This window comes from Clupea harengus, chromosome 9 (assembly GCF_900700415.2).
Source record: "Clupea harengus chromosome 9, Ch_v2.0.2, whole genome shotgun sequence".
Taxonomy (NCBI): Eukaryota; Metazoa; Chordata; class Actinopteri; order Clupeiformes; family Clupeidae; genus Clupea; species Clupea harengus.
Genome location: NC_045160.1, coordinates 6,508,517 through 6,520,232, shown reverse-complemented (window position 1 = coordinate 6,520,232; position 11,716 = coordinate 6,508,517). Strand labels below are relative to the sequence as shown.

General features: G+C 39.8%; 1 protein-coding gene across 3 annotated transcripts; it reads right to left on the bottom strand.

The window, feature by feature from the left end:
* Nucleotides 1-427: 427 nt before the first annotated feature.
* Nucleotides 428-9,101, bottom strand: LOC116221796 (interferon alpha-inducible protein 27-like protein 2). 3 transcript variants are annotated; one of them, XM_031573176.2, is made up of 5 exons: nt 9,004-9,101; nt 1,578-1,687; nt 1,416-1,454; nt 1,112-1,273; nt 428-828 (listed from the first exon to the last, which is right to left on the bottom strand). In XM_031573176.2, exons 2-5 carry the CDS (start codon nt 1,591-1,593, stop codon nt 536-538), a joined length of 510 nt encoding a protein of 169 aa, XP_031429036.1. In that variant the 5' UTR covers nt 1,594-1,687; nt 9,004-9,101; the 3' UTR covers nt 428-535. The 3 variants fall into 3 exon arrangements, with proteins under 3 accessions (XP_031429036.1, XP_031429037.1, XP_031429035.1); XM_031573177.1 differs by lacking the exon at nt 9,004-9,101 and adding an exon at nt 5,736-5,753; XM_031573175.2 differs by lacking the exon at nt 9,004-9,101 and adding an exon at nt 2,667-2,761.
* Nucleotides 9,102-11,716: the final 2,615 nt, after the last annotated feature.

Below are 11,716 nucleotides of genomic sequence, written 5' to 3'. Positions count from 1 at the left end.
ACTCGATATTAAACCTTACAGTTCATTCTTTTTTGCTCCCTCTTATCCTCTCTTGTTCGAACATCATTAAAATGAATTTGAACACTTTGCTGGGGCAGTAAAGGGTTTTCCTGGGAATGGCATTTCTACTCCAAATCCATGTTCGACACAATTCTAAAGATATTTTAACAGGCACATTGAATCATATTGCATTGTAATAACTGTACTTGCTTTTTATATCTTAGCAACATATTAATCATCGTGAAGTCATGACATTTTCAAATATGTAATTGTTATCAGGCTCTGACAGATACCATCAAGTTGAATTATAGTCAGTTTGATGGAGGATGAATCACACCCCATTGCTCACTTAACTGTCTTCAAATAACAACATAACATAAACTCACTGAATTAGTCATTCATTTAAAAAAATCCCACTCACAAGTACTTAGACAGCTCACATATTTATTTGTATTTACTGGGAAAGAAAACACAAATGAGATGAAATATGGCCACTCATTGAATGTCATTGATGCCTTTTTCAGTACATGTTGTTTTAAAAAGGGACAGTTCCTGTTTCTTTTGCCGTTTCCATCTGGGAGCTTAATCCTTCCATCAGCTCCATCAGCTCCTCCTCAGACTCATCATCAGTAGTGTCTTTAGCATGATTTTTGGGGTACTTCTTAGTGCCGTCTTTAGGGTCATCTCCAGTATCACCTTTGGAAGTCTTCTTATTGGTCTTGCCAAACACTTCATGCATCCATGCACCTGCACCTGCCAGGGCTCCACCAACAGCGCCCCCTACAGTTCCCACGGCAGCCACTGCCCCTCCAGACAGACCAATCACTCCTGCATGAGGTAAGAACCAGACACACCCACAGGGTAAAAAAACAACAACAAAAAAGTTTGAGGTAAGGAGACTGGTTTCCTAATTAGATTTATTTTATTGTTATATTTTGATAAATTGTATATATTTATTTACACATAACATTTTGTTTTATTTATTTACACAACCCACACTAGTTTCTCCTTCCTAATACAATATGTGGTCTTTTCAACTAAGCCCTAATGCTAATTCGTGACAGGAGTAACAGGTAACAGGAGATGATATGAAAATGTGTGTGTTTCTCACCTGCAGACTGGAGCACTGCCACTAAGCTCCCAGCTGCAACTGCACCTCCGTTAGCGATAGCGGCAGATGACATCATGCTAGCAGCAAAAGAGCCCGCAGCAATGCCAGTCGCAGTGAAACCCACGGCTGGCAGGGCTACAATCGCCAGGGCGATGGTTCCAGCTTAAAAACAGAGGTGAAACTCACTTTTAATTAGCTTCCACAGGCCTTTTGGAGTGTTCTGTTTGAAGTAGGTAAGCACAACCACCCCAACAGAGACATTTTGATGAATGGAAAAGGAAATAGAAATTCCAATTAGGCCAACCTGCTCCAGCTGTGGCACCGACAGCAGCAGCTACAGCCTCTGCAAGAATACAATCCTCATTGGAACTAAGCACTAACACATATCCTGATATGAACAGTTCAGTTCTTTTTGCAGACATGCATCCTCACATCATCAAGAGACAAGGCAAAGAAAATTCCTTACTCTTATTGATACCCATTGTTGTTGCAGCAGTGGTGGTTGGATGATTGAGTAGGCACTGCACAAAGGGATGAATATCCACTCTTCTTCCTTCTTACTGAATTTAAAGCAACCTGGGATTAAAACAAATCAGCCATTACCTCAGCCATCACCTTGATTTATTAGAAAATGATGACCTAACTTCGATTCTACTTACAGATGGACAAGTGATTGAACAAGACATAGAGGAATAAAACATACAATACAGCACAAAGCACACATTTATAAATAGGCTAATTAAGAGATAGCAGCTGATTGAATGAGCCAACCATTCATCTCTGATCTACAATTCCTGGGCATTGAGCGATTTGAGTGATTCGATTTGGCTATATTAACACTGAACCAGCCATAGGCATATGGATATTCCCAGCAGCAAGCCAAAATAAGCAATGCTAACTTATATTATATTTAGACTTACAGCACAGGTCAGATATGACATTTCATTAGTCTTTTATTGTCAGTGTGATCAGTAATGTAACAGCTAAAATAGTCACAATGCATTCGAGATATCTGTCAAGTAACGTAAATTCGCTGCTGGGGCCTAGCTCGAGTAGTAATAACTGTGCCACAAAATGTGGTGCATACACAGTGAGCAAGTCAACACAAAGCCTTATTTGACGTCTTACTCGAGGCTTACTGTTTCTGTTTCAATACGGTGCATTTAGCAGCCAAAATAACAAAGAAAAAGCTCTGGGCTAAGCCTCGAATGTTTTCATCGCATCTGCCTTTAGGTTATGATAGGTTAACTGTAAGGTTGTTTGTGAAATAAACATTTGAAAGACTAAAGGTGGTTCCCTGTGTGTTTTCATGATATAAGTGTCATTCCATTTAATCCAAATCCCACATCTCATGATATAATTTAAATCGTCAACTAGGTGGGGCTCTATGTCATGCAGTAGGTGCCCTTTTTTGTTGCCTAGTTTGTGTTAAACACAATCAATCGATCGGTAGCCTACACTATAATCCCCCCTCCCATGATAGTTACACCGTCCCTAAAAATCTAAAGCAAAACAACAGCAACAAACATTATAATTCAAACATTTGGTAGTTTACCAGACGTTTGCAGACTGAGCCAAATATATCCGAAATCCAGCAGTCCTTCCAGACGGGAAGTGTTAGTCCCTAAATTACTAACCCTTAAAGGTACAGTAACTCGGACTAGCTGTGTCAAAACACGAAAATGTTTATGGCCTTGATCATGTAGGCTAGGCTATTTCCTAATGTATGGGCGTTTGTTCAGCTCCGGGAACTTTTGGCCCAGTCAAGTTTTAGGATATGAATTCTCTCAAAATACACTATGAACATTCTCATTAGTTTCATGAATTTGTCTTGTAACAAAAGTATGATATAGTGGGCACATTTGCATGACTGTGGAACATACTTATTTGTATCCGTTTTTCTTTCTCCTTTGTTGATAATACAATATGACTCAATGTGATAGTTTATGTATCAATCAATCAAATGTTCATGACTACATAGCCTACCACATATTGAAATTATGAACTAAATTAATCTCAGAAAAGCTTTGGATGGCAGTGTCTCATATTGTACATGTTTTCCGAATTCATCTTTCAACTGATATGAGAAATCTTCCAGCATTGACTGAAGTGGGGAGTCAACTCTGGATGTTAGCTTGTGCTTTGCAGGGACGTGTCTCTTTCTTCCATCCAAACCATCCATGTCAATATTACCAACAGCTGAGGCATCGGTGAAACGGGTGTCAATATGGCTGCATCTGATTGGTTAATAATATTCTTACGCCAGTATTACTTCGTGTAATTGGTTCGACTGATTTAGTAAGCAACTGTGTTTGCCGGCGAGTTTAACAAACTTTTACACTATGGTTTTGACAAATTATGGCGATAATTTTGCTGGCAACAACTGGTTTATCGTTAGAAATAACATAATCATCCCAACTTTAGAAATCCATGTCGTCCCAAATTAAATTACAAAGTTGAACAGATACAGGGCTTCGGCCCACCACCTATAAAAGCTAAGTACTTGTGTAACATCACATGAACACTGGTGGATCAAATCTCAATTACTTCAATACAAAACACTGCTTGCTCAAATGAACACAATTAGGGCCAATGATTTTCCGCGATAACGGAAAATGGACGGAATTCGCGGAATGTACCCTTTGAAACGGAAACACCATTTTGAGCATCAAAATCGCCCAAATTCCCCTGTATTTTGTCCTGCAAGACTGTATTTATTTCAAATAAACACAACAACGATTGCAAGGATGAACAAACATTAACTAAGAAAAAAAAAACATTGAGAAAATGTCACGTCTGTGTTGAACTCCGCTCCGGGCACGCCCCCCTGTTCAACGGTTGACGCTACAGCGTGTCACATTAATTCGCTCATCTTCCCAATCGCCTCCAAATAATGTTTTTTTCTGTTCTGTTGATGGCTGGCAAACAACAATCTTTGAAGGTTTGGGTCACTTGTGGCACATATTATTTACTCATTTTAAGCTTTCAATCTACCTCAAGGTGAACAAAATGAGCCGAAACGGAAAAAAACGGAATTCACCAAATGTGAAACGTAAAACTAATTTTTTTTAAACGGAAAATCATTGGCCCTACACAATATGTATGGAAGTTTAATTACCATCAAATTCAGATTGGATGATCATTAACGCTAATTTACTGCAAGAAACATCATGTTAGCCCAGGCAAGTCACTGCTGTCCCAGCCATTATGAATAGCCTTGCGTTAAAGTTGTTCTGTTCTATTTCCTCTTGATCAAGGAATTGTTAATGACGTCGAATATACAGTGGCATAAAGGCAGAGAAATTCCGATTAGCACAACTACCAGGGTACTACCAATTACAATTGATGGTCAGCAATTAACAAAAAAGTAAGCTTGCCCCATGTTACAAACATGAAGCCGGTATATGCTATAGAAATAGTGCAAATGTGTAAGTGTGTGTCATGATTTATAGATTTAATTTCCACATATTTCAGTGCAATGAACTCAATATGTATGAATGTTTAATTAACTTCAAATAAATTAATGTTGAAGCTTATCTATTGCAATGAACGACTAGCATGCTATTCAAGCCTTGGTGTGGTAATGGGAACTTGTAAACATTTGAGACTAGCTTGCTATCTACCGTGAACTATGGCCATGTCTCAAACCGCCTACTTGCGCACTTCAAACACTGACTTTCAGGGCGTAGGGCGTTCACACTGACAGAACCAGCAGAATTCAGGGCACTGAAAGTACCCGGATTGCGCACTGCAAACGGTCAAAAAATGCAGTGTGAAACGTTTGACACTTCTCGCCCTAAACGGGCGCCATCTTGGCTACCAAGCGGAAGAGGAGGAGCCCTTTCGGCAGCTTTTCAGTTTGGAAAGTGTTATCAGTTTGGCTCACAGATTTTTGGTAAAAGGCTCGCACATTTGCGTCCGTCAGTCAGTGTTGCCAACTTAGCGACTTTGTCGCTATATCTGGCGACTTTTCAGAACCCGTTGGCGACTTAATTAGCAAAAAGCGACTAGTGGATTATTGTGTTGACAAAGCACTGAAAAAGCATCTCACATATCCCGTTCTGCGAGGGCTGTCGTCGTCTCCTCTCCACTCCCACAGCGCCTGCGCGGCCAGTCTGACTAGATAGCAGCAAAATATTCGAACTTTGTATTTGCGGGAAAAATATTAGAACTTTGTATTCGCACGCAAATTTGACCTCTTTCAGAATTGCATAATGTGCGCATGCGGAGCTTATTTGCATATTATGCAAATACGTTGATTACGTCATCTAGCGACTTCTGGCGAATTTTGGGAGAGCTAACAGCTACTATCCTTACAGAGAAGTTGGCAACACTGCCGTCAGTATTCCATTTGAGACAACACTAATCAGCCACAGAACGCACTACAGATGTAAGTGCTTAGTGTGCACTACGCACTGTATTGCAGTGTACTTCGTAAAGTAGGCGGTTTGAGACATGGCCTATGTCTATAGAGTGGTATCCAAAAATGTATGAAATTTAAATTGAATGAAAACTCTTAACTCACGTCCCGCGGTGTCTTATGCAATTTTACTTTACAGCTCTGGCGTCTAAAACATCAGATTTATTTTATTCACCAGAGTGTGGCTATCAATTTTACACTTACTTGTACTTGTACTTGAGTATGGCCACCTCTGAACACCAAGGAGTCAGTCAAGGGAAATTAGCACACTAGTCCATTTGCACTTGTACACTTGTCCACATCACATACTACTCAGCTTTGTAGTGGTCTGGGGGCATAGTACAGTAGACACATATATTTAAGGTGACCGCAAGGACGGTGTTCTGGTGTGTGGTGTCTGACCGATAGTAGTGGCCGTCTGAGCCTAAACTGCCATGGCCAATTTTTTGTCCCAGTCCAGCCCTGTGTAGAGCACAGTCTATTTACTAACTGCTATATATAGCTACTGATAGCTAAGTTAGTATAAGTGCCCTTGCCCATGGTGAGTAGGCCTACTGCCTGGCTAGCTACTCTATGCTTAGCTACTTCAAAGATAGAAGCTTTTTCAAAAATAAAAAGGATGAAGGCAACGAGGCGCAGGTGAGAGTAGAGGAGGAATTGTCTCCTGTTGCTGACCATTTGGGCTAAAGCAAGGTAAAAGGGAATGAAAGTATGAGAACGGGTTAGACTCAACTTTAATATCTCCCAGTTTAAAGTCCATCTCCAGGGAGCATTTCTTATGCCACGTTTTCTGTATTTACTTATGAGTTGTACTTTCCATGTGCTATACATTATGTATATATGTGTCATGTGTTATACTACATATTTCTGGCGGTTCACATCCACAGTAGTTTCATGTCGTGCTGTGGTGTTTAAATGCACTCTTACGCTACTGACAGGAGCTGTACACGTCTGACTTGCTCCCTGCCTGACTTTTCTTTTCTTTGGTATCGAACGCTGAGAAGAAGAAAGCACTCCATTGTGTTTTGTATATATTCAAACAGTATGATGTTCACATGAAAGGTCATTTCAGTCTATAAAAACCTTGTAAATGTTTTCTCCATTATTAATGAGTTTATGGGTGACCTATGGCAATAACCGTATACCGTGTCAGTGTGACCTTGCATACAAGTGTTTTCATTTAGACAAGTACAAGCAGTGTTGTAAACTGGTGGCTTAATAGGAAGTTTGTTGTGGGATGTTTTATGGTCCAGGACCCTGCCCTGTATTCTGCCTGTGTGAGACCAGGCCGCGCACCTGTGTTTTATTTTGTTATTGGGGAAATGGATATATAGGGCTTTTCTTTGTTGATCGAGAGAGGGACTGAGAGAATGGCTGCTGAGTTCTGAGGTGGGTGATATGGTTCCTCTGCTGAAGTGTTTGGAGAAGTTAGAGGGTAAGTGCCTTTGTGGCATAACGCATATCTAAATTTGGGCTACTTATTTTTGTCCTAAATTTCTTCCGGGGACTGTTTGGTCTGTAAAGCGGCTGGTATGCTTCACAGGTTGGTCATTGCGCACGCCGACGGTGACGTTAGCACAGCACCAAAACCATGGGTTTATTGGACACAGCAATAAGAAGAGGTAATAGTGAAATAGCCTAGGCTGTATGACAGTTATACTGGATCATGTATCATGCGTGGATGAAACTAGACTGGTCCTAAAAGTTTCTGTTTAGTGTTTTATTGGTAGTCACCAGCCAAATGAACCTGTTATCTAACCTCTACCAAGGAGTGTTGTGCTGAATAGTCTTATTGTTTTTGCTGTCATGGACAGTGCCGCTGCTAGCCATTTTAGTGCCCTAAGCATAACTCCTTTATGATGCCCCCCGAGAAAAAAAACGTTGTTTCTGCCAGTTTAACATGTTATTAAAACGAAAAAGGAAAATCTACTTTGTAAACACAGTACACAGAACAGCCAAAACATACACACAAGTATTGGGATGTGCAAAATCTTTGTAGGAATTAAATAGTCATCCATAAATACAAACTTAAAAGCAGAAGTATACAAGTAAGCAATCTTCTTCAATAAAGCAAAGACTTAGAAGCAGACAATTCACACAATTTTACTTTACTTTGTAAACACACTATGTAGAACAGCTAAAACACACACCTCTTGTCACTACAGATCCATAACTTTGCAGCTAAAGTTGTGATTCCTGGTTGCTATGGTTATCTAGGTGCTATGCTAACTAGCTAGCTAGTTAAGGAAACTTTTAATAACCTTAAACGATTTAAATGGAATTTTTCCGTTTGCAGGAAATGGTAGCTAGTTATCTAGCTAATGTTATAGTCTCCTCGATTTAACTTCTACAATTATAATGGGTGCCTGTGACACTTAGTATGAACGAGTTCATATTCATGAGTTCATATTCAACACCAGTTCATTGTGTGTAAAGAATGCTGATATGAAATATGAAAACAACCAGTAGTCAATGTGCAAGCTTCCAATTTATTTGAGTTGGGGCAGTCTATCCTTCAGTCGAGGCATGATGATCTATCGCTACAAGTTTTACGAGGTGTATGCATAGGCTAACCATTAAGTTAGCAGCACATTTCCCGTATTTAACAATGATTAAACATGGACTTACCTGAAAGTGATGCACGGGCATCATCTCGCAGTTTCTTTCTCTTTCTTTTTTCTGCCCCTGACTCCTGTTGTCTTTTTGAGGCCATTTTCGAAAAGTTAGCTTACTGTCAAAGTTCGTCAGGCCACTGAGATAGGAAAGGGCACCCACGGCGAGCTTGGGAATTTGAGTGTGTATTAGTTTTTTTTTGGGGGGGGGGGGGGCACCATCGTAACTTTTTTGAGCAATTAAATATATCTCTTGTTCTGCCTGTTTTATGATATACATGCCTAAAAGGTGCCTAATATTTCTATATTGAAATAATATCGGCATTATAATTATTATAACTATGATGATTTTTTGGTGCCCCCTCAGGACTTGGTGCCCTACGCACAGCGCGTAGTTCGCGTTATGGGAGCGGCGGCACTGGTCATGGAGCAATAGGAGGGTGATATATCATGTGATATCTTGCATGCCATGGGCTGTCTTACTGTTTCTGTCTCAAACTGCGTGAAAACAGTGCATTTAGCAGCCAGCATATAAAAAAAGTAGTTTGGATGATGTTATGTTAGGTTAACTGTATTTGTTTGTGAAATAAACATTTGAAATACTAAAAGTAGTTTTCTGTGTGTTTTCATGATAGAAGTGTCATTACATTTAATCCGAATCTTAATTTAAATCGTAAACTAGGCGCGCTGGTGGGTCTCCATGTCATGCAGTAGGTGCACTTTCTTGGTGCCGAGTTTGTGTTAAACACAATCAATGTCGATCGGTAGCCTACAGTGTAATTTCCCCCCGTGATCGTAACGCCGTCCTTAAAAATCAAAACAACAGCAACAAACAGTATTATTCAAAGATTATAGTTTACCAGACGTTTGCAGACTGAGCCAAATATATCCGAAATCCAGCAGTCCTTCCAGCCGGGACGTGTTTCCCTCTTCCTCTGAAAACGAAACTTAAGGTTGATGTTGACAGTCCCTTAAAGGTACAGTAACTCAGACTAGCTGTGTCAAAACACGAAAATGTTCATGGCCTTAATTTGATCATTTAGGCTAGGCTACTTCCTAATGTATGGGCGTTTATTCAACTCTGGAAACTTTTGGTCCTGTCCAGTTTTAGGAAATGAATTCTGTCAAAAATACACTATGGACATTCTCATTAGTTTCATTACTTTGTCTTGTAACAAAAGTATGATATAGTGGGCACATTTATATGACTGTGGAACATACTTATTAGTTTAAATGTTTCTTATGCGTCATTAAAAGCTTCGTAATTTCTACCACATTTCAGATGTTGTCCTTTGTTGATAATACAATATAGCTCAATGTGATAGATTATGTATTAATCAATCAAATGTCGATGACTTCCTAGCCCACCACATAACGACTTCATGAACTAAATGTATTATTGCTCAATGCCATGAGTTGTGTTTTTCATCATCAGAAATATATTTCCTGCAGGTTATTTTAAAGTCGCCAATGAAATTTTAAATTATAAAAACAACTTAAATGTATATCTTGCCATTTTTTCTGACATTGTGATGTAAATGACATGGCTGAAAGTTTAAAAAAGTGCTGTTAAAACCGTCCCGGATTCACTGAACAATCTGACCTTGACTTCCAGTGAAACTCTGGCATCTGTCTCAAGCCAGTGTCAAGCAGACCTGCCCACTGCCCAAACCCATCCCTTGCATATCTGTAGCACTTGATGCAGGGCCAGAGACTGTGGACTGTCTGGCTTACAAGGGCCAACTTGCTGTCAAAACAGCATCAGTGCATGATGTCATGAGTTCAGATGAAGCTCTTGGATCTGTCTTAAAACCTTCAGCTTCACCACAGCTGTCCATTCCACCAAGCACTGGTCACCACAGCTGTCCATTTTTACCAAGCACTGACCTGTACCCTAGCATTTCAAGCACATTGGATACAGTGTCTGCAGGTTTGGAGACAGAGGTCAGTTCCCTTTCCATCTTCCAATCACCTTTCCCACTGCTTCCAGAGTCAGCTGGAAATAGTTATGCTTGTTTGGTGTCAATGCTCGTCATTCGCCTCTTGGAGGAAATAAAGAACTTACGACAGAAGACAGGCAAAAAGCAGGTTGGGCTCTCGGATGTTATGCTGGATTTGTCTTGAGAGTTAATTGAGAAAGTCCTGTCTGAGCTTGCTGGAGACACTGGCATTGACAAATGGGCCAGCTATCCCCAGGGTCTGAAGATCCACCAAATGTATAGAAACGTCTACAAGGAACTTATCCGAGAATTTGGATCTTCAGAGATTCTCCAGGTCACATTTGAGTGTATATATGTGTATCATATGTTATATGTATATATGTTAATATTATATGTATAGGCTGCTATACGTATATTTAGTATTATATGTATAGGTTATATGTATAGGTTGTTATATGTTTAGCACAACGTATTGTATATTTATCTTGTATATTTAGTAAGGTTATTTAGGTTATTATTATATGTTTATATGTTTATTATGTGTAAATTATGTTCATAGTACTTGTGCAGAGTGTACGTCATGGTTTGCTATGTTATATTATGTGATGTTATGGTATGGTAGGTTTAGACAGCGCCTTGTCATAAGAATTTCAGTGCCCAGTCTGACCCTGTGTCAGTTTGTGCATCTGACAAATAAAAGACTTGTAACTTGTAAGTCTCAGGATCCCTCTTTTGACGTGTCAGTGATCCAGTTAATGACCATTCACTTAGCAAAGACAATCGGCTCTTCTGGGACTACACCACCTGCAGACCATCCTGGTTCCTTATCTCAAACTCAACTCATCTCAAGATGCCGAAGGTTCAGTTTGGTTTAAAGGTAGGGTGCAATGAATATCCTATTAATATTATGACTATATCACGTTACACCTACATAAATATTGACATTAAGTATTTGAACTGTATAATGTATCTGGAAAATATTTACGTGGACTGTGTGTGTGTGGGTCTGTTCCATTTTCTTCATGTTTAACTCACAGGACCTTAAAACACAACTACACTGCATCAATACTGAGGAAGGCCAAGATAGCAGTGCCACCAGCACTGTTGTCAACACTAGTAAGTCTGAACAATAGTTTAGTAAGCACTAATCCCATAATTGAGTTGATGAAGTAAACTGAAAAGTTGTAATGTTTTATGGTTCTTCTCTCATGTTTTCCAGGCTCTGCTACAGCTCTCGGTGAGCCAGAGAAGAGTGAGACCTTGACTGAGGTGAGGCAGACAGTGACGAAGACTTCTCCTGAACTACCAGAGGAAATGGCCGAACCATCAGGATGCTCTCCCTTCAGAATTTTAAAGTTCAAGTTCACGTTATTCATATCACAGTTATGCACTGTACTTTTTCCATTCTCATGAAGTTGTAATTATTGTCCTTATAAATCAAAGAGAGGCTCTGCAGCTTGTGACAACTTGGGAAACGCAGATGAAAACAGTGACATGGGTGCTGAGTAAGATACTAAGCATATGCACACTTCTATAAGCACACATCCATACATCATATGCACACATCTAAAGCATCCATACCTCAAGGCACTACCTTAATAAGTTGTGGTATCCGTTCCTTGGAAGAACCCAA

What these genes read in the sequence shown, in the direction of transcription:
- LOC116221796 (XM_031573176.2), bottom strand. An exon ending in CGGTGCCACAGCTGGAGCAG is followed by an intron (nt 1,274 to 1,415) that starts GTTGGCCTAATT and finishes TCTGTTTTTAAG; the next exon opens with CTGGAACCATCGCCCTGGCG. An exon ending in GGCAGTGCTCCAGTCTGCAG is followed by an intron (nt 829 to 1,111) that starts GTGAGAAACACA and finishes TACCTCATGCAG; the next exon opens with GAGTGATTGGTCTGTCTGGA.